The sequence below is a fragment of the Meriones unguiculatus genome, chromosome 5 (genome assembly GCF_030254825.1).
Source record: "Meriones unguiculatus strain TT.TT164.6M chromosome 5, Bangor_MerUng_6.1, whole genome shotgun sequence".
In the NCBI taxonomy this organism is placed as follows: Eukaryota; Metazoa; Chordata; class Mammalia; order Rodentia; family Muridae; genus Meriones; species Meriones unguiculatus.
In genome coordinates this window covers 1,375,071-1,397,349 of record NC_083353.1, presented here as the reverse complement: position 1 = coordinate 1,397,349, position 22,279 = coordinate 1,375,071, and the positions used below count along the sequence as shown (strand labels likewise).

Below are 22,279 nucleotides of genomic sequence, written 5' to 3'. Positions count from 1 at the left end.
GTTGGACATTCTCATTCAAACTTTCACATAACCCTTAAGTGACTTTTGTCAAGTATTTTTAGTCACATAATGAGAAAACTATTGTAGAACTAACAAAATAAATGCTTTGGGGCTGATGAGATGGCTGAGCGGGTAAAGGCATATACTCTACAAGCCTGGTGACCTGGGTTCACTGCGCAGAGCCCAACTCCACAAAGGTATCCTCTGTCCTTCACATACGAACTAGGGTATGCACACACCCTCTTCCCCCACAGACTCGAAAATTAAATTGTGGTAGACGGTGATTAATATTTACTATTGGTTTATCTTTTATTAATCTGCTGTTAATCCTAAGCAGCTGCATAACCAAATCACTACACAGAGACTGGGTTTAGTTAACCTAGAACACAATGCCGGGCAATAGTTACTCCTTTATAAACCTCCAAGCCCTCATAGTTTCCTAACATTTAGATTTTCCACATTATACTTGCTTTTAGTGATATATCCAGTCCATCTCTGCGGAGTTCCAAGATCTCTCCTCCAGCCCTGCTCTCCAAGCTCTCCTCTCGCCCTTTCTCCTCCCACTCATTTCTTGCCCTCTCACTCCTCCTCTCTTTCCTGTCCTCTGGGTCCTCTCATTGCACAACATTGTAGCTAGTTGCTTTACGGGATGCTTAGAATAAGTATTACAATGCAATATCTGGATTGAAACCAGAGAGTGTGGGGGAGAAATCAGCATTTGAAAGGGTAAGGTGTATACATTTCAAAAGAACATTATACCAACATTAAATTTTAAGCAAAAATTTAAAAAAAATTCTGGCCTCTTTTATAGAAGGTTGTAAGACTCGCATTTCAGAAAGGACTACAGGAAGAAATACTGTACAGGGAGGATAAGAAGAATCTGAGCAGAAAGGCCTTGCTGGGTGTTGCCACAGTCTCTCAGAATTGGATTATGCTCTTATAGCCTGTGGTTGTTAATCTTGTCAACTTGATTGGATTGGCATGTACCTAGAGAAGTAAATCATATGTGTGGGTGATTGAAGTCCAAGGAAGATCAAGGGAAGGGCCCAGGATCTGCCCTGAGTGCTGAGTGGACAGCACCATCTCGTAGGCTGAGCACCAGGTGTGAGTTGCCCTGCTGTGTTGCGTCCTCTTCACCGGGATGGAGTAACTTCTGAAACTGTGAGCTAACCCTTCCTGAGAGGACTGACTCCCGAGTTGTTCTGTGAGCTCAGCATGGGTGCCATGGCATTCAGAGCCACAACAAAGAAATGTAAAATGAATCTACTAAAAAAAAAAAAAAAAAAAAAAAATTTAAATTATGTTGGGGGTTGGTCTGATGCTTGTATTTTGATACTAATTACTGGCCCTCAAGATCTGGTTACTGCCTGGATACACTTGTCCTTTTTGTGTACACCTGCCTAAGACATTATACCTGATCGGTTTGATTAAAAGGCTTAAGACCTGGGCAGGGCAGAATGGGATAAGCATGGCTAAGGTTCCTGGGCTTTGGGTAGAGGACAATATGGGAGCTGGCCAGATGGACAGGAAGAGAGGAGGAAGAAGGACACCATGATAGGATACCGTGGAAAAGAAACCTGCGGGCCAGGGGGAAGGACTCCAATAATGGTGTGGAAAGACCCAGACAAAGAAGGCAAGCAAGTATTTATAAGATTGTGGATGGAAGATAGGCCAGACGCGGACGGCATTGGATGAGGTCATTGAAATAGAGTAGATGGGACTATCTGCCCAGCCCAAGGGTTCTAAGGTAATTATAAAATCCAACAGGTGTCTGTTTTATTTGATTGTGATAGCAGGTTAAATTATACCACCTCAATAATTATAGGGTAAATAATAATATATATCCCTACATCAATTTTATTTACAACAACAAAATAATGTTTATGTCTGTGAATCACATTTGTGCCTGCTGCCTGCAGAGTTAAGAAGAGAGTATTGGATCCCCTGGAACTGGAATTTTGAACAGTTGTGAGTGTTCGCGTGGGTGCTGGGAATCAAACCTAGGTCCTCTCATAATAAGTGCTCTTCTGTGCTGTCTCTCCCACCTGATTCAGCTTTGCCTAAACTGCTTGTGTCTATGAGACAGCTGCGCTATCTAAACACATCTCTGCAGTGTCAATGCTTCATTGAACTCAAGAAGTACGGGACAGCAGCCTGCTTAGTGCTTTTTACTTTCACAGCCAAAGTGCATCAGGAAAGAGAGCTGGGTTTTCACATTAAGCGAAACTCAGCACACAGAAAACGCAGTGTTGGTGTCGCTGGCCGTAGCTACGGCAACCAGGCTTGGCCACTGAAAGCAAGAGGTTGAGAGCCCTCGACCTAGGAAACGGATGCGCCTCAGACAACAGGGTCACAGCTGTGCTCTCCAAACCCCCACCAGGAAAAGGCTAACCATTTGCTGTGCATAGCTTCCACTGCTGACTTTCTAAAGTCCTCAAGGATTCGAATTCAAATCTTAGGATAGAACGTGTCCTGCGCTGTGTGTGAATATCCCCACACAGTGACAGGGAGGCCCCGGATCTGAAGCCTTCAGAAGGGAGGCAGCGCTCATGTTTTGGAAAGGGTGTTTATGAATGCAAGGGTGAAAAGTGAGCACCAGAAATGGCAAATAAGTACCCCCAAGGACCACCTCTGCACTCCTGGGCAAGTGCAGTAAATAAAAAGTGGAACCCAGGAACAATGATTGGAGGGTTAAATGCGTGTCTGTAGGTGTGGAAGCCAGAAAGCAGTCTGTTGTTCTTTAGATGTGCCTGCCTTGTGTTCTGAGGCCAGGCCTCTCACTGGCTGAGAACTTGCCTGGTGGGCTAGGCCATCTCATCAACGAGCTTGAGGATCAACACTCTCCACCTTCCAGCGCAAGTGCTACCACATCTGGCTTTTTTTTTTTTTTTTTTTTTTTAATTTTAAAAGTGGGATCCTGGGTGGTGGTGAGTCAGTTCCCTATGCTTGTACTGTAAGCAACTGAGCTATCACTCCCCATAAAAGGTCTCTCAGCAACTCTGATTGCCCTCATCTCACACGCTACTCATTTATTTTTCAATAACTACAGAATTGTCTCCACTCTCTCATGTAGGTGACTCCTATGAGCCCATCTCTAGCTCCCAATTCCAAATTCACAAAACAGATAATCTTCTCTGTTCAGCTTGAGTGGTTTCAGAGAAAGTAGGGTTTCTTTTTAGAGAAAAAACCATTAAGTATATCCTATACTTAAGTAGGACATTCTTCAATGAAATAGAGATGTGTTCCGGCTGAGCAGAGCCTTTGAATAATGCCTGCGATATAAATGAAGGAGTCGAGGATGTTTAACATTTCTTTTCAAGTTGCTTTCATCGTGGCGTGATGTTGAGTAGCCCCATAGGGCCATATATTTGAATGATTGGTTTTCCAGTGGGTGGCACTGTTTGGACATAATTAGGAGGTGTGGCCTTGTTGAGCTGTGTCATTGGGGGGTAGGCTTTGTTCTTTCAAATTCCCACAACATTCCCAGTGAGTTCTCTGTTGTGGATTATTAATATTTATCAATGATTTATCTTTTAGTTAAGCAGCGGTTATTCCTAAACCAGCTGTATACCAAAATCACCACACAGAGACTGGGATTTATTTAACCTAGAGCACAATGCTGGGCAATAGTTACTCCATTCTAAACCTCCAAACCATTCAGATTTCCCACATCATACTTGCCTTTAGTCATATCTTAGGTCCGGTTCATCTCCCTCATGGTTTGAAGTCCCTTCCTGCTGATCTCTGCTCTCCTCCTCACTCACTTCCTTCTCCTCCCCTCCGGACCAGGATGTCCCACCCTATTCTCTCCATTGCACAGCACTGGCTGGTTGTTTAATTGACAATTACAGAGAACAAATGGTGGCATGTTTACAAAACCTTGAGACAGGTGATGCATAAGCATCACAGTGCAATGTCTGGATTGAAACCAAATAATGGGGTAGAGAAACAGCATTTGGCTGAACAAGGGTAAATGGAATACATTCCACAAGAACATTATAGCAACAGTTCTCTCTGCCTGCTGCCTGTGGATCAAGCTGAGCTCTCAGCTACTGCTCCAGCTCCATGCCTACCTTCTGCTGCAACACTCCCTACCATGACGGTCATGGACTCACCTCTGAAACTATGAGCACCTGATAAACACATTTAAGTTGCCTTGATTGTGGTGCTCTGTCACAGCAGTAGAAAAGACACACCATACTCGAGGCAGCTAGCTGAGTGCCTCTCCCATCCAGTTTTAGCTCCTCCTCTATGTTAGTTCATGTTACATTGAGCATCTGCACAGAGCCAGACTCTATTTCTTTAAAAATAGACTGGGGTGGAGGGGGGGCTGGAGAGATGGCTCAGAGGTTAAGAGCACTGGCTGCTCTTCCAGAGGTCCTGAGTTCAATTCCCAGCAACCACATGGTGGCTCACAACCATCTACAATGAGATCTGGTGCCCCCTTGTGGCGTGCAGGTGTATATGCAGCCAAATATACGTAATTTAAAAAATTAGACTATAGGAGCCAGCAAAACGGCTCATAGGGCAAAGTTGCTTTTCACCAAGACTTGTGAATCCACATTGCAGAGGCAAAGAAGTGACTCCTTCAGGTTGTCTTCCTATCTCAATACATGTGCTATTGCACATATGCACACACACACAATTTTAAAATTAAAAGCAAATCTTAAAAATAAGGACACCAGTCAACCTAGATGACAAATCACCGAAATGGTCTCATTTTAACTTAAGAGCCTACCTCCAAACAGTCATATTCGGAAGCACAGGGTCAGTGGGCTGGAGATGTAGCTCATTAGGAAAGTGCTAGCTTCACATGTGCAAAGCCCTGGGTTTAACTCCCAGGGCCACGCCAAACTGTGGGTAATAACCCATATCTGTAAGCCCAGCATTTGGGAAGTAGAGATAGGAAGATCAGAAGTTCAAGATCATCCTTGGTTACATGTTCAGTTTGAGGCTAGCCAGAAATATATGGGACCCTGTCTCAAATACAAACAAAAAGTACTAGGGATTCAGTTCTTGAGCTGACTTCTTGGGGAGGAGCACGGTTGGACCTGTAACAGGGACCGTATCACTTCTGCTCATATCCCCACCATCCAGCACCGTGCTGGACTTGAGACATGACTCCTACACCATCTGTAAATCATCGCATCCCAAACCCTCGCTTTGCTCTTCCCCACAGGCATGTATTGCAGTAGAGGCAAAGGAAATCACAGGGCGTGGAATGCAGCAGAAGGACCCTCAGTGGCCACAGGAAATATTTGCTGTCACAATCAAGTCACAGTTGCCTTTTCTTAGGACTTCCAGATGGAGCCAAACCAGCCACCTCGAGTTGGTTGGCTCCAATGTCCTGGTTTGTCTGTTGCCCCTATGGGCTGCTGGGGAGGTCTTGCTGACAGCTGATGGCTCACCCAACTGGCCCTCTTTAGAAGATGAGTCACAGATGAGCTGGTGGGAGATGGATCCAGTCAGGTGTAGGAAAACAGTTTGGCAACAAGTACTCAAAGCTTAAAAAAGCAAAAAGCAAAATAATCTTATAACCCCACATCCAGGAATTCAATCTGAGGACCTGGCAGAGGGGTGCTTAAGATAGGTTTATAACCCAGGTTTACATTAGTTTTTCCTTCTTTTAACCTTTCCAAGGTTAAAGTCTTTCTTTCTCTTCCTTCCTTCCTTCCTTCCTTCCTTCCTTCCTTCCTTCCTTCCTTCCCTCCCTCCCTCCCTCCCTCCCTCCTTCCTTCCTTCCTTCTTTCCTCCCTCCCTCCCTCCCTCTCTCCCTCTCTCCTTCCTTCCTTCCTTCCTTCCTTCCTTCCTTCCTTCCTCCCTCCCTCCCTCCCTCCCTCCCTCCCTCCCTTCCTTCCTTCCTTCCTTCCTTCCTTCCTTCCTTCCTTCCTAGATACAGGCACTGGGAAGTAAACCCAAGTTCTCTTACAAGAGAAGCAAGTTCTCTCTTTTTTGTTGTTTTGTTGGTTGGGGGGGGTTGTTTTGTCTTGTTTTTCGAGACGGGGGTTCTGTGTGTAGTCTTGACTGTCCTGGACTCGCTTTGTACAGCAGGCTGGCCTCAAAGATCTGCCTGCCTCTTCCTTCCCAGTGCTGGGATTAAAGGTGTGTGCCACCACACCCGGCTTTTTGGGAGGGGGGACTGGGGGAGGGGCTAGCAAGTGCTCTTAACAACTGAGACATCTTATCTCTCCAATTCTGTTTAGAAGATAAGGGAAAAGTTACTTGAAGCAGTAGGACGCGGCACAGATCAACCGACTCTGGTGGTCAATGCAAATTGTCACGTGCAATTTATAAGTTCAAAGGGGAGCCTGAATTGTTACATATTCAAATTTTATTTTAATACAGTTTTTGTTTTGTTCTGTTTTAAAGATCCAGAGATGTCTGTCTTCCTCTGTAGTTTGTGTTTACGCAGGCTTCTCAACCTGTGGGTCGTGACCCTCTACAAGGGTCACACACCCGGCATATTAGATGTTTACGCTGCAATTTAAAACAGTAGCAAATCGCCGTTCCGAAGTAGCAACGAATATAATTTTATGGTTGGGGGCCACTACAGCATGAAGAAACTGTATTAAAGGGTCACAGCACTAGGAACGCTGCAAACTACTGTGTTGACGCGTGTTCCTTTCCCAGCCAGGAAAGGAGGCTAAGTTTTCCAAGTCGCTGTGCTGTCCACCAGTGCAATTCTGAGCTCTGGGCGAACGCGCCGGAGGCGCGCCTGCTCCAGCTCTCTTCCTCCCTGGGGCTGCCCGACTGGCTTCTGAGCAGCGGTCACTCCCCGGGGCCACTGCAAGCGACCAGCTTAGCCAAGCACAGCACAGCTCCTGGCTGGAGGTGGAAGGTCAGGGGAGGAGCCGCCCGGTGCTGCGTCCCGGAGCCGCGGCGTGCTCGGGCCCTCGCGGCCACCGCCCAGCCCGCAGCTTCAGGGTCTGGTGCAAAGTGCCGTGTCATTGGAAAGGCTGCTGGCGGGGCGTTGGATTACAGGTCCGTGGAGCTGGAGCGGGACTGCGGGGGTGGGACGTGGACAGAAGCCCCTGTGCTCCTCGCTCTCCGGCGGGGGTGAGGCAGTCGGAGGCGGGGTTCTAGTCTGCGGCCACCTGAACTAGCTGTCCTCCTCAGAACAGCACCTGCCGGCCGGCAGCCGTTCATCCAGGCCCACCTCGCTCTGAGGGACCTCGACCCTGCCTCTCCTGCTTCGCCATGCTGCGAGTCTTCATCCTCTTCGCGGAGAACGTCCACACCCCGGACTCCGACATCAGCGATGCCTACTGCTCCGCGGTGTTTGCAGGTAGGACGCCGGAGACCCAGCCAGGCACCCTGGCTCCCGGGGAGCGTGCCTGGAGGCCAGGAAAAAGACCGGCTCTTCCAGGCGAATGTTAGGTATTGAAAAGATACAGAGAAGGTGCGGCGACCCGTGGGAAGCTGAGGCTGTGAAACACAAGTGCCCCAGCTGCTCTTCAGCTGAGCCAGGGGTGGTACTGAGGTAGAGCAGGAGGGCCTGCCGTTAACCCTCTTCTCTGGATCCCGTAAAAGATCTCTTTTCACTCTGACTGCACAACCCTGTGTAGCAGGGCTTTGTCCCTCTCCCCGGAAGGCCCGGGCCTCTGCCTATTTATAACTTCCCTGGGCCTTTCCTCACTTTCAGAAGCTAGACTAGCAGACTGGCTGCCACTGGAGGCAGAGCATAGCCACACCTCCAGGAATCCTATCCCCCCCCCCCACATACACACACACACACACACACACACACGCATACACACACATACACATGCATATACACACATACATACACACACACATACATACACATACATACACACACACACACATACACACACATACACACGGGATGGGGAAAATTTAGCTGTCACCATCACTAACCTTTAAGACTGTCTCTTCCTTACTCTCAACAGAATGGTGCCTGTTGGGGTGGTATTTGGGCTTCACTAGACTGGGGTCCCCTAATGCCAGGCAGGCTGCTCCTCTCCAGTCCTGAGCCTCTCCACAGCAAGCTTTGGTAAAGCTATGCCTGCACTTTTCCTTCAGGATGTGAAAGCTGGCCATGTCTGCTTTCCTGGAGCAACCCTTACCCACTCCAGAACCAGGACTTCATAGCTTGTCTTCCAGCTCTGAGACAGAGTGGGGATCGGGAGGAGAGGGCAAGGGCTTGGGTCGGTTTCGCCATCTCCCCTCTACATTTCTTTCTCAGCTTCCTTCCTTACCAGTCCTCTTTTCCCTGCACACCTAGCCCAGGGGATTAGAGCGTGAGTCAGCCCCTGTCCATCCAGTGAACATCCTCTTTCAGCGTCACCGCTCATCACCTATGCACACGTGCTCACAGATATGTGCACACTCTGGATTCCATCTGGGATGCCCTGAAGATGCCTTCCCTCAGAAGGCAGGCTTGAGGCAAGCGTGCACCGCAGATGCGTTGGGAGCATCCCGTGCTGAGTGTAGAATTTCGTGCTTCTTTGGCGGAGACCCAGGGTGGGCAGCCAGGAAGGCAGCCTCCCCTAGGAGAAGGAACTGGAGAGCTTAGAGAATGTTCCGTATGTGCGCTTTCCTCACCCTCCACCGTGCTTTGACTTTGTCCAGCAGCTTCCCATAGAGGCCTTTGGAAATGAGCTTTATCGATGTGTTCCCAGCAGATGGGAGAAGCGCGTCTTCCCGTGTGGTCGGGTGGAGACTTTCGGCTGGCTTAGCTGCCTAGCTGAGGGCTCTGGACTCCATGTGGTATGTGCAAATGACTCTTTTACAGAGGATCCATACATCATATCCTGTATATCATGTTTACATTAGGATTCATAACAGTAGCAAATTTTCAGTTATGAAGTAGTGACAGGATAATTTTATGATTGTGGGCTACAACATGAGGAACTGTATGAAAGGGTTGCAGTATTGGGAAGGCTGAGAGCCGCTGTTGCAGAGGGACCACTGGCGCTGCCCTCCTCCTCCCCCCTCCTGCTCCCTGCTGAGGGAAGAGGGGATGCAGCCTGAGAGACCAGATAAGCTCGCTCTCCGCTCTCTGCAAGCCTGTGGACAAGGTCTCTGCGGGCTTTGTAAAGGTACGCCTCTATCCTCTGTGCTTTTCCAGTGGATGGTCTAGGGCTGATTCCACTCTCACCGGCTTGGTCTCCTGTGGTGTCCACTCAGGCAGCCATGATTTCCTTCCAGCTTCCCTGGCCTCCTTCCTTTTCTGCAAAGGTTCATTGCATTCTTTTCCTTTTGTCCACCCACCCCCAGGGCAGACTCAGGAGCTCTAACAGGAGAAAGGCTAGGGAGAATAATAAACAGGAGTGCTTTCTAGCTCACTGGAAGTATGGCTGCTGTGGCTTCAGGCCTGTCTTCGTTTAGCTCCAGGGACCTGCCTGGAGCCTTCCCTCAACCACACTGGAGGAGGGCATCCCTAGTCCTCTTTGCTGCTGCCTGGCCCATTTTGGTATGTTCCCCTTTCCTGGAGCCCGGAACCAAGGGTAGAGAAAGGAAGTGTATTGTCTCTGAACCTGAGAAGAAGCCTGGCTGGAATTCATAACCCAGGATATCATTGTCAGGCAGTAGAGAACGAACTCTTCCCCCTCCCCCAGGCCCTGGCCACCTTCCATCTCCAGCACTAGCCAAGCTCTTAGCCCATGTCTAAATTTGGCTGTCTTGCAGTATTTAAGCTTGCTCACCCTTCTGCTCCTCTCTGTCAGGGCCAGATTGGTGACTGATTACAGAGCAGGCTCTGGCCTGGGACAGAAATGCAGAACACTCTTCTGGGAAGCCTATTTTCCCTAGCTGACCTAGAGCTGCCTTCCCGGTGATGGTCACAATATCTCACAGATCCTCTGTGGGGCAGTAAATTCAGTCAGCTCTTTAGGATCAAAGGGCAAGGGTATAACCCTCTTCACTGATGAGGATTTGACCCAGAGAGATTTGTATCCACTTTGCCAAGGTGGTACTTGTCAGAGACTCCCTTCACAAGAGGCCCATGAATAAGAAAGGGCTCTGGAATGCATGCTGTATGCCACCCACACCACCAGGCTGGGTGCCCAGTGTAGGGCTGAGTCTAGGAGAGGGAACACAGGGCTGTGAGGAGTGCCTATAGGACAGATACCCAAAGGCTGAGGGTCCTAACTCCTTTTTCTTCGAGACAGGGTTTTTCTGTGCAGCTCTGGCTATCCTGAAACTCACTGTATACCAGGCTAGCCTTGAACTCAGATTCACCTGCTTTTGCTGGGATTAAAGGCGTGGACCACCATCTCCTGGCTCTTAATATGTCTTTCTCACAAGGAAAGTGGACATTGACTAAACATAAGCAAAAATATCATTTCCAGAAACTGTTTCTATAAAATGCAACAAAAATCCAGTGGACAAGATCCAAACTCATTATAACTAACATGCTTCTGTGCAGAACATGTAACACAAGCTATGTTTTAGTCCAATAGCAAGCACAGTTGGCAGCAACTCTCATAACCCCACTTCATAGAAACTGAGGCACTAAGCTGAAAGTGACTAGCCTGACGTTTGCTCCAGTAAGGACTGGAAGTGGGGTTTCATGCCCAGGCAGCCTGGATCTACACTGTCTTTACTTGCTCTATCATCTTCTTCTGGCTGTAGGTCTGACTCAGAGACAAAAGGAGGAAGGAGAAGATTGAATTTGGACTCTGGTGCTCATCTGCATGTTGACTCATACACATACCACCCTGGCTCACTGCCGCGTCACACACATAGTTCATACTCACCTAGGTCCAGAGGGCCTCTGTGCTTGCTCTCACCTCAGCAAGCTTCTGCCCTGACTCACCTCCTCTGTGTCTGATGGGCCAGTCTGGGGACTAAGGAGCACAGGCAGCTGGCAGCCTTGGTCACAACCCAGTGTCATAAAACTATTAAGAGAAGGAGAGAGAAGGAGAGAGACAGAGGGAGAGAGAAGTAGGGAGACAGAGGGAGGGAGAGAGGCAGGGGGGAAGTGCTGAGAGCACCAGCTTTGGGCATAAAGGATTTTGAATCTTGAACTTTGCAGTCTAGCTCTGCCACTTTTCAACTGTGCATCCTTGGACAAGTTACGTGACTACTCTGTGCCTCAGTTTCCTCCACTGCGAAGTGGGCAGGCCAGGGGAAGCACTTTCAGTAGTACCGAGGGCTCAGCACTTGTTAACTCTAGAGCTGGGAATATAGCTTGGTTGGCAGAATGTTTGCACAGCAGGAAGAGAGAGACCTTGGGTTTGATCCCCACCTCTGCATAAAGCCAGGATCGGTGATAAATATGTGTAATCCCAGCACTTGGAAGATGGAGGCAGGAGGATCTGAAGCTCATTGCCAGCCTCAGCTTCACAGAGTTCCAGGCTGAACTGGGCTACATAAGACTCTGTCTCAATAAACAAGCAATGAAAAGTTAATGCAGGCTAACTATAATTATTATTTATAATTGTGCATTTTTGTAATTACTATTATAAGTAACATGTACATGTATGAAGGGATTATTGTAGAGACTTATGAAAGCTTTCGGCCGATCGGTTCTATCATTAGCTCCATTTGTTCATCCAATGGCCTCCCAAACTGACAACAGCTGCATGGCTGCTATTTGTTTGTGCAGGGACCCTTGTCTCTCTGTCTGCCACTCCTTCACGAGCCCTTCTAAACTGAGGCACTGTCCACCTTGCCCAATGGCAGGCCACAGCCTCATAATGCTGCTATGCCTCTCTAAACGCACGTTTCTACAGCGACTCCCCCCTGGAGGCCTCAACCCTTCTTGGTCCTTCCCTCTCTCATGCTTTCTCTCTCACACTGCCTGCCTGCTGGCTTCTGTCCACCTTTGTCTCTTGGAGGAAGAACTAGCTGTGGGGAGAGAACTTACATCTGTCATGTGATTCCCTTGTAGGGCACTGTACTGAAGCCAACAGCTTTGCAAAGTGTCATCGTCAAATTTTCACAGACGCTAAGTCCTCTGCAAGTTCTGGGTCACCCTATGAGAAAAAGGGGGATGGCCAGAAGCCTACATCATTTCCAGCATAGCAGGCTCTTCCTGAGGGTCATATAATTATGGCTGTAGTTGGCCTATATGAGTGTTTATACTCTCAGAAACATGAAGATGGTGACAGCAGAGAGGACACACAGGCAGCCCCACTTCCGGGAGATTGAGGGACGGGAAAACGTGTCCTAAAGGAATCTGGCAAACCCAGTCAAAGCATCCCTCTAAAGAGTAGTGTCACTGAGCAGAAGTCAAGGTCTTTGCCTCAAGGTGGTTGGTGTTTAGGTCTTGGGGAATCAAAGCTCCAGATAGTATGAGAATGTGGTCAAAGAAAGCTTCAGTCTTCATCCATGGTCAGGTGGAAAGGCCACCGAGAGATCGCAGAGATCAGGACCACAAACTCCCCTGTGTCTTGGGAGCCTGGCCAGCGATGCCACCTATATTAGGCTATAGAGGAAAGACATGTGTTCATAGGGTAAGTGGGGGCCTGTGTGCCCTCAACGTGAACACAGGTGTTAGATTTGTGGTAAAGCTCCTTTGCCAGATTCTCTGATTTTTTTCCTTCTTTTGCTTTTCCTTTCTTCTTCCTTTTTTTTTTTTTTTCCCAAAGACAGGGTTTCTCTGTATAACAGAGTCCTGGACTCACACTGTAGGCCAGGCTCTGCCTCTAGTGCTAGAATTAAAGCATGCACCACCACATCTGGCTGCTCTGATTTTCCGAGGAGACTGGTGTGGAAAATCTTCCAATGCTTAACTTGGGCACACTTTTGCTATGAGACATTGTATTGTTTGAAGATAACATATCTGTAGGTGAGTCAGAGTATTGTCTGATGTACAGTGTAAACTATAGGACAGCACAGGACAGTACAGAACAACACAGTGAAGGCCAGCAACCTCCCCCTATCCATCAGCACCCAGGAGTGCTGACAACATTAAAGCCAATGAGGATTTCACATTTTCTTTTTTTTTACCTCTGTCAGTATGGAAACATGAAATCTAAGCGAAGCAAAGCAAGCAAGCAAGCAAACAAACAAACAAAAAACCCAAAGAAACAAACAAACCCACCTGGACTTGTTATACAAACTGCTTCACAACTGATTCTCTTCCCCCCGGCCTTTCATCCCTTTTACCCTCCTCCTGCTGGTGAACAGGTTGGGCTCTCTGTAGGTCTATGTATACCCAGCATTATGAGATCCCTAGTGCCGCCCTGATAAACCGTGGTAATCACTGACATTGCCGTCCTAGTTTGAAAGCTCCTGATGCATCAGGTTGTCCAGGATCCTTCTGCTGGTTGCTGTGTTCTCTCTAGGGCATGTCTTTGACAATATGGCCTGGGATAGCACAGCGTCATAGTTCACATTCCAGCTAGGAGAAAGGTACTGGGGAAGCACAGTTTTTCTCCATAAAGACACACATACATACTTCCTCCTCCTATTTCATTGGTCTCTTACTCACATCTAAATGCAAGGGGGACTGGGAACATAGTTTTCAATTTGGATACCAAGTACCAGGTAAAATTATGGGGGATATCAGTGGAAGAGGGAAGAACAAATATGGAGAAGCCTCCCTCCCCATTACAGCTTCATTCTCTCTCTCTCCCTGTGTGTGTGCTCATGCGTACATAAGCAGGCACACCTGTCTTCTAGTACTGGGATTACAGGTGTGCTCTACCTTATCTGGCTCTTTTTTTACATGGGTTCTGGGGCTGGAACTCCTCTCTTCATGTTTCCATGGCAAGCGTTTACCATCTAAGCTTTTTCCATAGCTATGTTACAGCTTTATCATTGAGACAAATCCTTTTGAGAGGAGGCCCCCTTGAGTTTCAGGCCCCAGTCTGAAGTCTACAAGGGAACAGCTATGTGTTTAGGGAAAGCTCTGAGCAATGACTAGCAGGAAGACCAGGAAGTTGGAGGTTCAGATGGAAAGAGGCCTCAGGATGTGTTCAGGCTTTGGGTCACCAGCTGTTGCTTTTCTGGTTTATGGAAAATGTATGTGGAATCCCTGTTTCTTGGACACAGGCCAAGGGTTTACTGAAGTTCCTTTGAGTATTCTCTGAAAATATCAGATACCCCTTGCAGATTTCCTGTGCTGGCTATGAAGGGCTAGAGTTGGGACAGAGGTAGAGATTTTGTATGTGTATGTGTGTGTGTGTGTGTGTGTGTGTGTAGTTGGGCTTGCAGAGGGGGTCCGGGCAAAGCTAGGAGTCTTAAAAAAATGCTCACAATATCTAAAATTTCCCCTAGGGGGCAATGCTGTCCTCTCTGTCCGCCTCAGGAGGTGGAGCCCATTCTGGGAGCCCTGTACAATGTTCCCAGCTTCAACCCCAGCCTACACGCTGGGAACAGCAGGGCACCGAGCCAGCCCTGGTCCCTGACCATGAACAAGCAGTTTTGCAGACAGGCCTTCCTTACAATCACCATGAGCACGAAGGAGCAATGTCTCTGCTGAAGTGGTTACTTAGCAGAGTGACCCAACCTAGAGGAAGGTCAGGGACTTCTTCCCGGGGGCCTGATGCCTGAACTGAGAGCCTATGGGGGGTGGGGGGGGGGTGGAGGTGGTGCTGCAGAGGGAGAGCAGCAGCAGGCAGACTTCCAAGCTACAGGAGACCTTGGTGCATTCAAGAAACTGATAACTCTCTGGAACTGGAACTCTGGGGTCAAGGGCCTGAGTGGCCTGAACCTCTGGTATGAGAAAAGGAATTCAGGCTTCATCCCAACAGAACAGGAGGCCCTTGAGAGATCTTCATCAGGGCGGTGATCCAAATATGCCTCAAGATCTCATGACTACAGTGTGGGTGATGGACCATATGTGGCTGGGGTGACCAGTTAGGAGCTGCCATCAGTCAGCATGCAGAAGCGGATATCAGAAGAAGGCATCAGGGGCCTGTGGACACTGGAGTGGTGCCGCCATTATGAGCACTCAGCAGGATGACCTAAATTACAATGAACTGGCATTCTTGGCTCAGGTAGACTTCAGTAACAGTTCTAAGGTGACTAGTCACTCACCTGAGAGCTAGAGACAAGAGGAGTTCTGGATGTGTGTGCACTGCACAACCCCACAGCATTACTGTCAACAGGCAGAGTCGCTGCTTTCTCGCCTTGCTGTCCATGCCACCTGGATATTTGGGTCTCCCTGGTGATGTGACTCTGTGCCATCTTACTTGCAGGAAGCGGGAGTGGGAGTTTGGGTTTCTAGGTTCAGGACATGTAAGCCTGTGCCCTCATAAGAACAGCTGAGGATGCAGACCCATGACAACTCTGCCATTGGCAGGAGATAGACCAGGCAGGGTCCAGCATGGAGCCAAAGGTGGCCATCAAGTCAGCCAGGTTCTGCTAGGAGAGAAGCGGTAACCAAGGGGAGGAGTAGAGTCAGGGAGAGTAAGAGAGGATCCCTGAAGTTAGAGAAGATTCTGAGAGGGGACAGCCTCCAACTTTCCTCCTTCCCCTTCCTCCATCGTGCCCAGTGGGAATTGCTGGCCCTTTTAGGGGCTGTCCTCTTCCTGAGAGCCTGTCCCACAGTGCCTAAGGCGGAGCTGCTGCCATCTGCTGTCCACATTCCCTGACGGGGAGCCTCACCAGCTAGAGGTGGTGAATGATGGCTTCAGTGTCCTCCTAGTGGACTGTTCAGAAGACATTTATAGAGAGCCCACCATGGGCAGAACCCTGCTTCAGGTGCTAAGAAGGCTACAATAGCGAACGAAAACTCCCCTGATTTCTTAGAGCCCATCCAATAGTCGAATGGGAAAAGTGGAAAAGAAACAAGATGCAGACATTACCTAGTGATGGGTGCTGAAAAGCAAGCATGACAGGGAGTCTTGAGGGGAGAGTGCTATGTGGCTCAGCCTGGCACTGTAGCTCAGGCAGAACAAGCGGTGGCTTCAGCCAGGGTGGTGAGGAGAAGCTGAGAAGGAATCGGATCTGGGTCTGCTTTAAATAACTTTCCTTTCTTTCTTTTCTTTTCCTTCCTTCCTTCTTTCCTTCCTTCCTTCCTTCCTTCCTTCCTTCCTTCCTTCCTTCCTTTCTTTTTTTCTTTCTTTCGTTCTCTCTTTTTTCTTTCTTTCTTCGAGATAGGGTTTCTCTGTGTACTTTTGGCTGTCCTGGAACTTGCTCTGTAGACCAGGCTGGTCTTGAAGTCATAGCAATTCACCAGCCTCTGCCTCCTAAGTGCTGAGATTAAAAGCGTGCACCAGAGCAGCCTGGCCCTAAACCATTCTTTTAAAAATAATTATTTATGGAGAACCTGCTCCATAAATAACTAAGAAAACTGATTTTCCCCCCTCCTCTTCTTCTTTTGGTCATATTTTCAAGCAAAGCTCATAGGATCTGTGTTTTGGTAGTGTGATAAGATTTGGAAGCATGTCTGGGTGGCTCAAGAGAGCAGAGGAGACAGAAAGTTTGGAGGCTCTTTCAAAAAGAATGGGATTTCTCCTAGGAAAGGGCGGTGCGCCTCAAAATGAAGCGGGGATGGGCGGCTTTCCCCCAGCTACCTGCTGGAGCTTGGGGGAAAAGAGAAGCGAAGGCCCCGTGGGGAGGCGCTTCGTAAGCTGTTAAGCGATGGACAACGCGCAGCTTTCAAAGGATCAGGATGACTTAAGGCTCATGACTTAAACAACTTTCTCCACCGTGGAGGGTGAGGAGTGCAGAGATGGTTGCAGGGGATCGAATGAGCAGAGACTGGGAACGCGGAATGATTTGAGTCTAGACCTCAAGTATTCTAGGCGTCACCAAAAGATGCACGCGGCGGGAGCAGCGCGGAGCCCGGTTAGGTGCCCGCACGGATGGTGCGCTCTCCTTCCGCGCGCAACTCAAGTCTCTCTGAGCCCGGGGTGCTCTGTCCTCGCGTGTAACTCGTCCAGCGCCCCGCAGCAGCGTTTCCTCCCCGGGAGAAGCTCAGAACAAGGCACCGGCTCTTGCTCCTCCCCGGCCACCGCCCCGAGGGCGGACCCAGGCTGGGCTGGAAGGGAGGATCCGCCCCGTGGGTGTACCTTGTCCCATGCGCAACCTCGCATTCTTGGCTGACTAAGCCTCGGCGAGCCAACCGCTCTCTCGGCGTCGCCAGCCCGGACTGAACGCTGGCTGGGTGGTAGTGGCCCTGTCCCGAGCTCGTACTCCCTCTCTGCCCCGCGCGCCTGGGCTGCAGAGCCATGCTCTGCTGCCTGCTGGCAAGGGCCAGCAACCTCCCCAATGTGAAGAAGGACCGGCGCAGCGACCCTGTTGCTAGCCTGATTTTCCGAGGTGAGAGCCCTGAGGCCACTTCATCCACTCTTGGGCACCATCCGTTTCTCTGCATCCAGCTTCGGTGTCAATGGAACCAGCTCAGACCAGAAATCACGCTCTGGGACTGACAGCCAGGAAACCCGACAGCAGATATCACAGCGCTTAGGGAGACTGGAAGTACTCCGCTAGGCCGGTAGTTATTAGTTTCCTAAGACGGTACCCAGAAGGTAAAGGCTGGTCTTCCCGGTCATGGGCACGGGGTGGGTTGGAGGACGGACATGGACGGTGGAGGTTAATCGGGCCACAGGACCGGTTTGTGAGCGTTTTCACAGTGCTCTTTGAAAGTTACATCCACCCATCTATCCGTGGATCGTGGCCGGACACGGCTCGTTTGAATGGCCAGATCTCAACCAGAAGGAAAGGAACCCAGAAGGTCTGACGGGTGTCTCGGGTGTTTTCCCAACTCAAGAAGCTGAGCCTCGCTATGTGCTGCTTAGACTAGAAAGGGCTTCTCTGTTGAGACTGCACTTTCCTCCACTCCTCAGGCCCCTTTAGCGTGGCTTCAGGCAGATTCCCAAGGGAAGGGTGTCTCAGGAGGGGAAAGGGAAGAGGAAGGACCTGTCAAAATCGAGAGAAGGAACAATAGTGGTGAGTCAGGACCCCAGTTCTGCAGAGAAAGATAAATAAGGAGAGGAGCGAGGGCTTCCTCTCACCAGGAGCGAATGCTCTGGGCTCTGGGCTTGAAAACGTATGGAAAGACAGCCACACGTGGGGAAAGTGAGGCAGGGCTTGTCACGAAGCGTTAATCTTTGTGACATGAGGGGGCACAGGGTCCACTCCACAAGCAGCCCCCACCCCTTCAGATAATAGTGAGAGGTGAATGGCACGGTGAGCAAACTGAGCTCTAGATGGTTGCTGTTCTTGGTTATGGGTGGCCGACATGCTTGTTCTTTTGCAAAGTGTGATGGGAAACATTTTACGCGGCGCTGCTGTTTCCGTTGCTGGGTGACTTCGCCAGGGTGTTCTTGAGGTAAGGCGACTTCATGACAGGGCTCTTCCTTCTTTCCCCGTCTCACAGGTGTTGCCTAGAATTTCACTGTATAGAAAGTGTTCCCGCAGTTGGGTGTAGCTCAGTGGTAGAGCACTTTCCTTTGTGCAGTGTGTGTGTGTATACATATGTGTACATACATGTATGGGAGACTAGGGGATGACCTCTGATTGAAGGTGCTATTCACCTTTTTCTTTTCAATTTTTTTTTTTTTTTTTTTGAGGCTTGATCTCTTACTGGTTTAGAATTTGCCAGGTCAATGGAACTGGCTGGCAAGTGAGCCCTAGCATTTTACCTGTCTCTGCCTCCCCTCATTGCTGGGCTTACAAATATATGCCACCACACCTGGGCTCTGTTTGTTTATTTTAACAGCAAACTTTGGTCTTCATGCTTGCTAGGCAACATTTTCCTTTATCAGGATACCAGGACACTGGTAGAACATTTTCCCAACATGAATGAATAAGCCCCTTGGGATTTCATCCCTAGCCCAAACCAAACCAGAACAAAACACCTGTTGAAACTTTCAGCACTGAGAATGGGCACTGCCTTTGTGTCAGGTAGGTGACCAGAACTGTCGAGGCCCTGCTTGGACTCGGGTATCCTGGATATACTCACCTGTCATCCTTCCCAGGTCTCAGCACCCCCACCTGTACAAAGCTGTTTATGTGCATGGATGAGGGGCCGGGAGAGCATGTAACATTCCAGCAGAGATGAGACTTAACCGGGGTCTGCATTACCACCTTCTGCAGGAGGGCTCCCAAGAGGCCGCTGGTGTCCAGCGGGCCCCTGTCTAGCTGCAGCAGAACCTTGCTGGTCTGCTAGCACTTTCTCCCCAGCCCTGCTTCATGTGCCAGTACTCTTGGAAATAACCGCTTGACTTGATAGTTCACTGGAATCCTCTGCTGAGCAGGATATGGCTTTCCACATCTGGCCCCTAGCTTCCCTCAGTCTGGGCATGGTCCTCATTCTTCATGGTGCCCGAGAGTCTCCTGTAGAGTGTATGTGAAAAATGTTCTGGGTACCACCCGAGGATTTCTGGGAGGTGAGCTAAGAATTGGCTTGTAACATATGTTTGATGCCAGCCATTTTGGAGACGATGCTGTGGGTAAAACAAGTGTGCTTGTCCAGGGGATTCCTCATGGCGTCTGGGGTTGAGCTGACATCTAGCCATGGGAATCAGACCCAGGATTTCCGAAGCACCCAGTTTCAGAGATCTCCATCCTATGGTATACCAGAATGGTGGAAAGACCTTTAATAAAGCCCGTTGGCAAAGCTCACTGGCCCCTGGGGTGAGGCCCAATGGGGTATTCCTGACCAGGCAGTCAGGGCTGATAAGCAGAGCGCTCATAGAGAGTCCTAGAGAGACAGTACCTGCTTGCTGAGCAGCCAGCCTGCTCTACGCGCTGTGCTGTTTCCAGCATGTCGCTGAGATGAGTGGGCCGGGCTGGCCTCACCCTGCAGTTGTTGCCTGGGCATTCCAGCTTCAGATGTAATTTCAGGACCTGCCTCCAAAAATAGATTCTGGGCTCTGGGAGGTTGGACTCGGAGCTGTCTGGCTTCCCCATTTGAGGACCTCAGGATACAGCTATTAATTCATGCTGGTCATGTCTTTGTTCTTGTGTTCATCAAATAATTACTTAGCCCAAACTGCCATGAAGGACTGGGTACACATAGTCCTTTCTGACCAACATTTGTATGAATGAGCAGTTTCAGTTTCCTTTCATATGGCATTTGACATCTCTCTTCTGCCCTCACGATTTTCCATCCTGTAATGCAATTATTTATATCCCTCTATTCATGTGTTTTGTTCACTGAACAAATATTTATTGAGCACATATTATGTACCCATTGCAACTCCAGATGCTGGAAATGCATCTCAGGACAAAATCAGTCCCCTGGTGCTTTGGAGTTCAAATGTTCCTGGATTTGCATACCCCTATGTGGTGAAATTCCTGGCTAGGAACCCAGGAGGGCTTGCTTTCCTTACTTGTTCCTCCCTTGATCATTAATTGGGTCCCCTCTCCTCCTGCTTCCCATCTGTCCCCCAGGCAGGATCCTGGGGTCTTACAGGACCCCCTGTCCCCAAGGAGAACTTCTGCCTCACCTGTCAGGGAAGAAAGGCGGGAGGGCCACTGGGGTGATTTGGTTCCACTGGAAACCTGTGCCAATGTCTGGGAGCATTTTGGGTTGCATTCCTCCGGGAGCAGGTGGCGACTGGATGCAGCGTCCACAGGCCAGCAATGCTGTCCAGCAGCCTGTGGCGCATGGTGCAGGCTCACAGAGCTCACGGCAAGGGTTTGTGTGGTCCCAAATATTAACAGTGCAGGGTACGGAAACTGTGATGGATACACCACGAAGAGACTCTTTGCGACGGCGTCCAGGGCCAGGCATAGAGACTGGCTGTCTCTGCCTTCCCTAGAATTCTCCAGACTCCCTACCTTTTTTCCCTGGAGCACCCCACGAAGTTGGCATATTCAAAAATAAGCCAAGGTAGCATGCGTAGGGCCAGCACAGGGCTAAGCCAGGTGGAATCCCAGTGCTGAGAGGGGGAGGGGACCCATGCCCCATCCCTAACCTAGAAGTTATCTCCAACTGATAACCACTCTCAAAGGAAAAGTTAGTTCTCTAGTGAAGTCTCACTGGGTGTGCAAACCACACTTAAGAGCAGGCCCCACGCCAGCTCTGGATGGACAACATGAATCAAACTCGATGGTATTTTTGAAGAAAATTTTATCTCATAATACTTTATTATATATATATATATATATATACACACACATACATACATATATAGCCTATATATAATGCTTTATCTCCTTACAAGTCTTTTGTTATATTCTGGTTTTCAGTTTTGTGTCTTTATGGGTTTCTGTGTGTGCAAAGGTGTCTCTACATCTATATGTGCTTCTTGTGTGTTTTCTTTGGCTCTTTTTTCCCTATTTATTTTGTCCTATTCTGGTTTGTTCGTTTTTTTCTTATTTTATTTTATTTTTTAGACCACTGTTTATTTTATAATGAGGGAGAGAAAAAAAGGGTATGGATTTAGGTGTGTCTTAGGGTTTCTATTGCTGTGGTAAAACACCACGACAAAAAGCAAGGCGGGGAAAAGGGAGTTATTTGGCTTCCACTGCCACACGTAGCCATCACTGAAGGAAGTCAGGACAGGAACTCCAGCAGGGCAGGGAGCTGGAGGCAGGAGCTGGTGCTGAGGTCTTGGAGGGGCGCTGCTTGCTGCTTGCTTACCCTGGTTGCTCAGGATGCTCTCTTATAGAACCCAGAGCCACCAGCTCAGAGCTGGCACAACCCACACCGAGCTGGGCCCTTCCACATCCATCACTAATTAAGAAAATGCCCTACAGCTGGATCTTAGGGAGGCTCCCTCCTTTCAGACAACTCTTTAGCTAGTGTTAGGTTGACATAAAACTAGTCAGGCTCTATGAACAAAACACATTAAAATATTTATAAACAGGTTTTTGTTTTTTTGGTTTTTTTGGTTTCTTGAGACAAGGTTTCTCTGTGGAATAGCCCTGTATGTCCTGGAGTTGTTTTGTAGACCAGGCTGGCCTTGAACTCACAGAGTTCCACCTGCTTCAACCCCACCCCCCCACCAGTGCTGGGATTATAAACCACCGCACCGGTTTATAACCAATTCTTAAATTATGCTGTCAACCCGAAGATTGTCCCAATGGCTGATTCTTTGCCTACATACTTTCTTTGGGTGAATTTCAGAAGCAGCATTGTTGTGGCTGTATCTTCCCTCTTGACCTTCTGAAAGTCTGGATCATCCCTGTCTCCTATCAGCCAAGTTTGAGGGTTTATTTTCTCAAGGGGATATAACTTAGGTGGTGAAGTGCTTGCCTAGTGTGCATGAGCTTCAGGGTTCCATGACCATCACTGGATAAAACCAAGAGTAGTGGTTCAGACCTACAATCCCAGGTTTTGGAGGTAGAGGCAGGAAGACCAAAAGTTCAAAGTCATTCTCGCTACACAGAGAGTTCAAGGTCAGCCTGGGTTACCTCAAATCCTGTCTTAAAAAGCAGTGAATGCTTTTTCAAGATGAACTATTAG

At 49.0% G+C, this 22,279-nt stretch overlaps 1 protein-coding gene across 22 annotated transcripts in view; it reads left to right on the top strand.

Annotated features, from left to right (window-relative positions):
* The first annotated feature begins 6,675 nt into the window (after positions 1–6,675).
* Positions 6,676–22,279, top strand: part of Dysf (dysferlin) — a 185,750-nt gene continuing 170,146 nt past the window's right edge. For 13 of the 22 annotated variants that reach the window (XM_021641702.2, XM_021641698.2, XM_021641700.2 and 10 more), the window contains exon 1: positions 16,952–17,181. In XM_021641702.2, the coding sequence (XP_021497377.1) occupies positions 17,091–17,181 (91 nt within the window). In that variant the 5' untranslated portion in view covers positions 16,952–17,090. Of the gene's footprint in view, positions 7,286–16,951; positions 17,182–22,279 lie in introns of those variants that run through there. The other 9 variants (XM_060383444.1, XM_060383445.1, XM_060383443.1 and 6 more) reach the window with 5 other exon arrangements.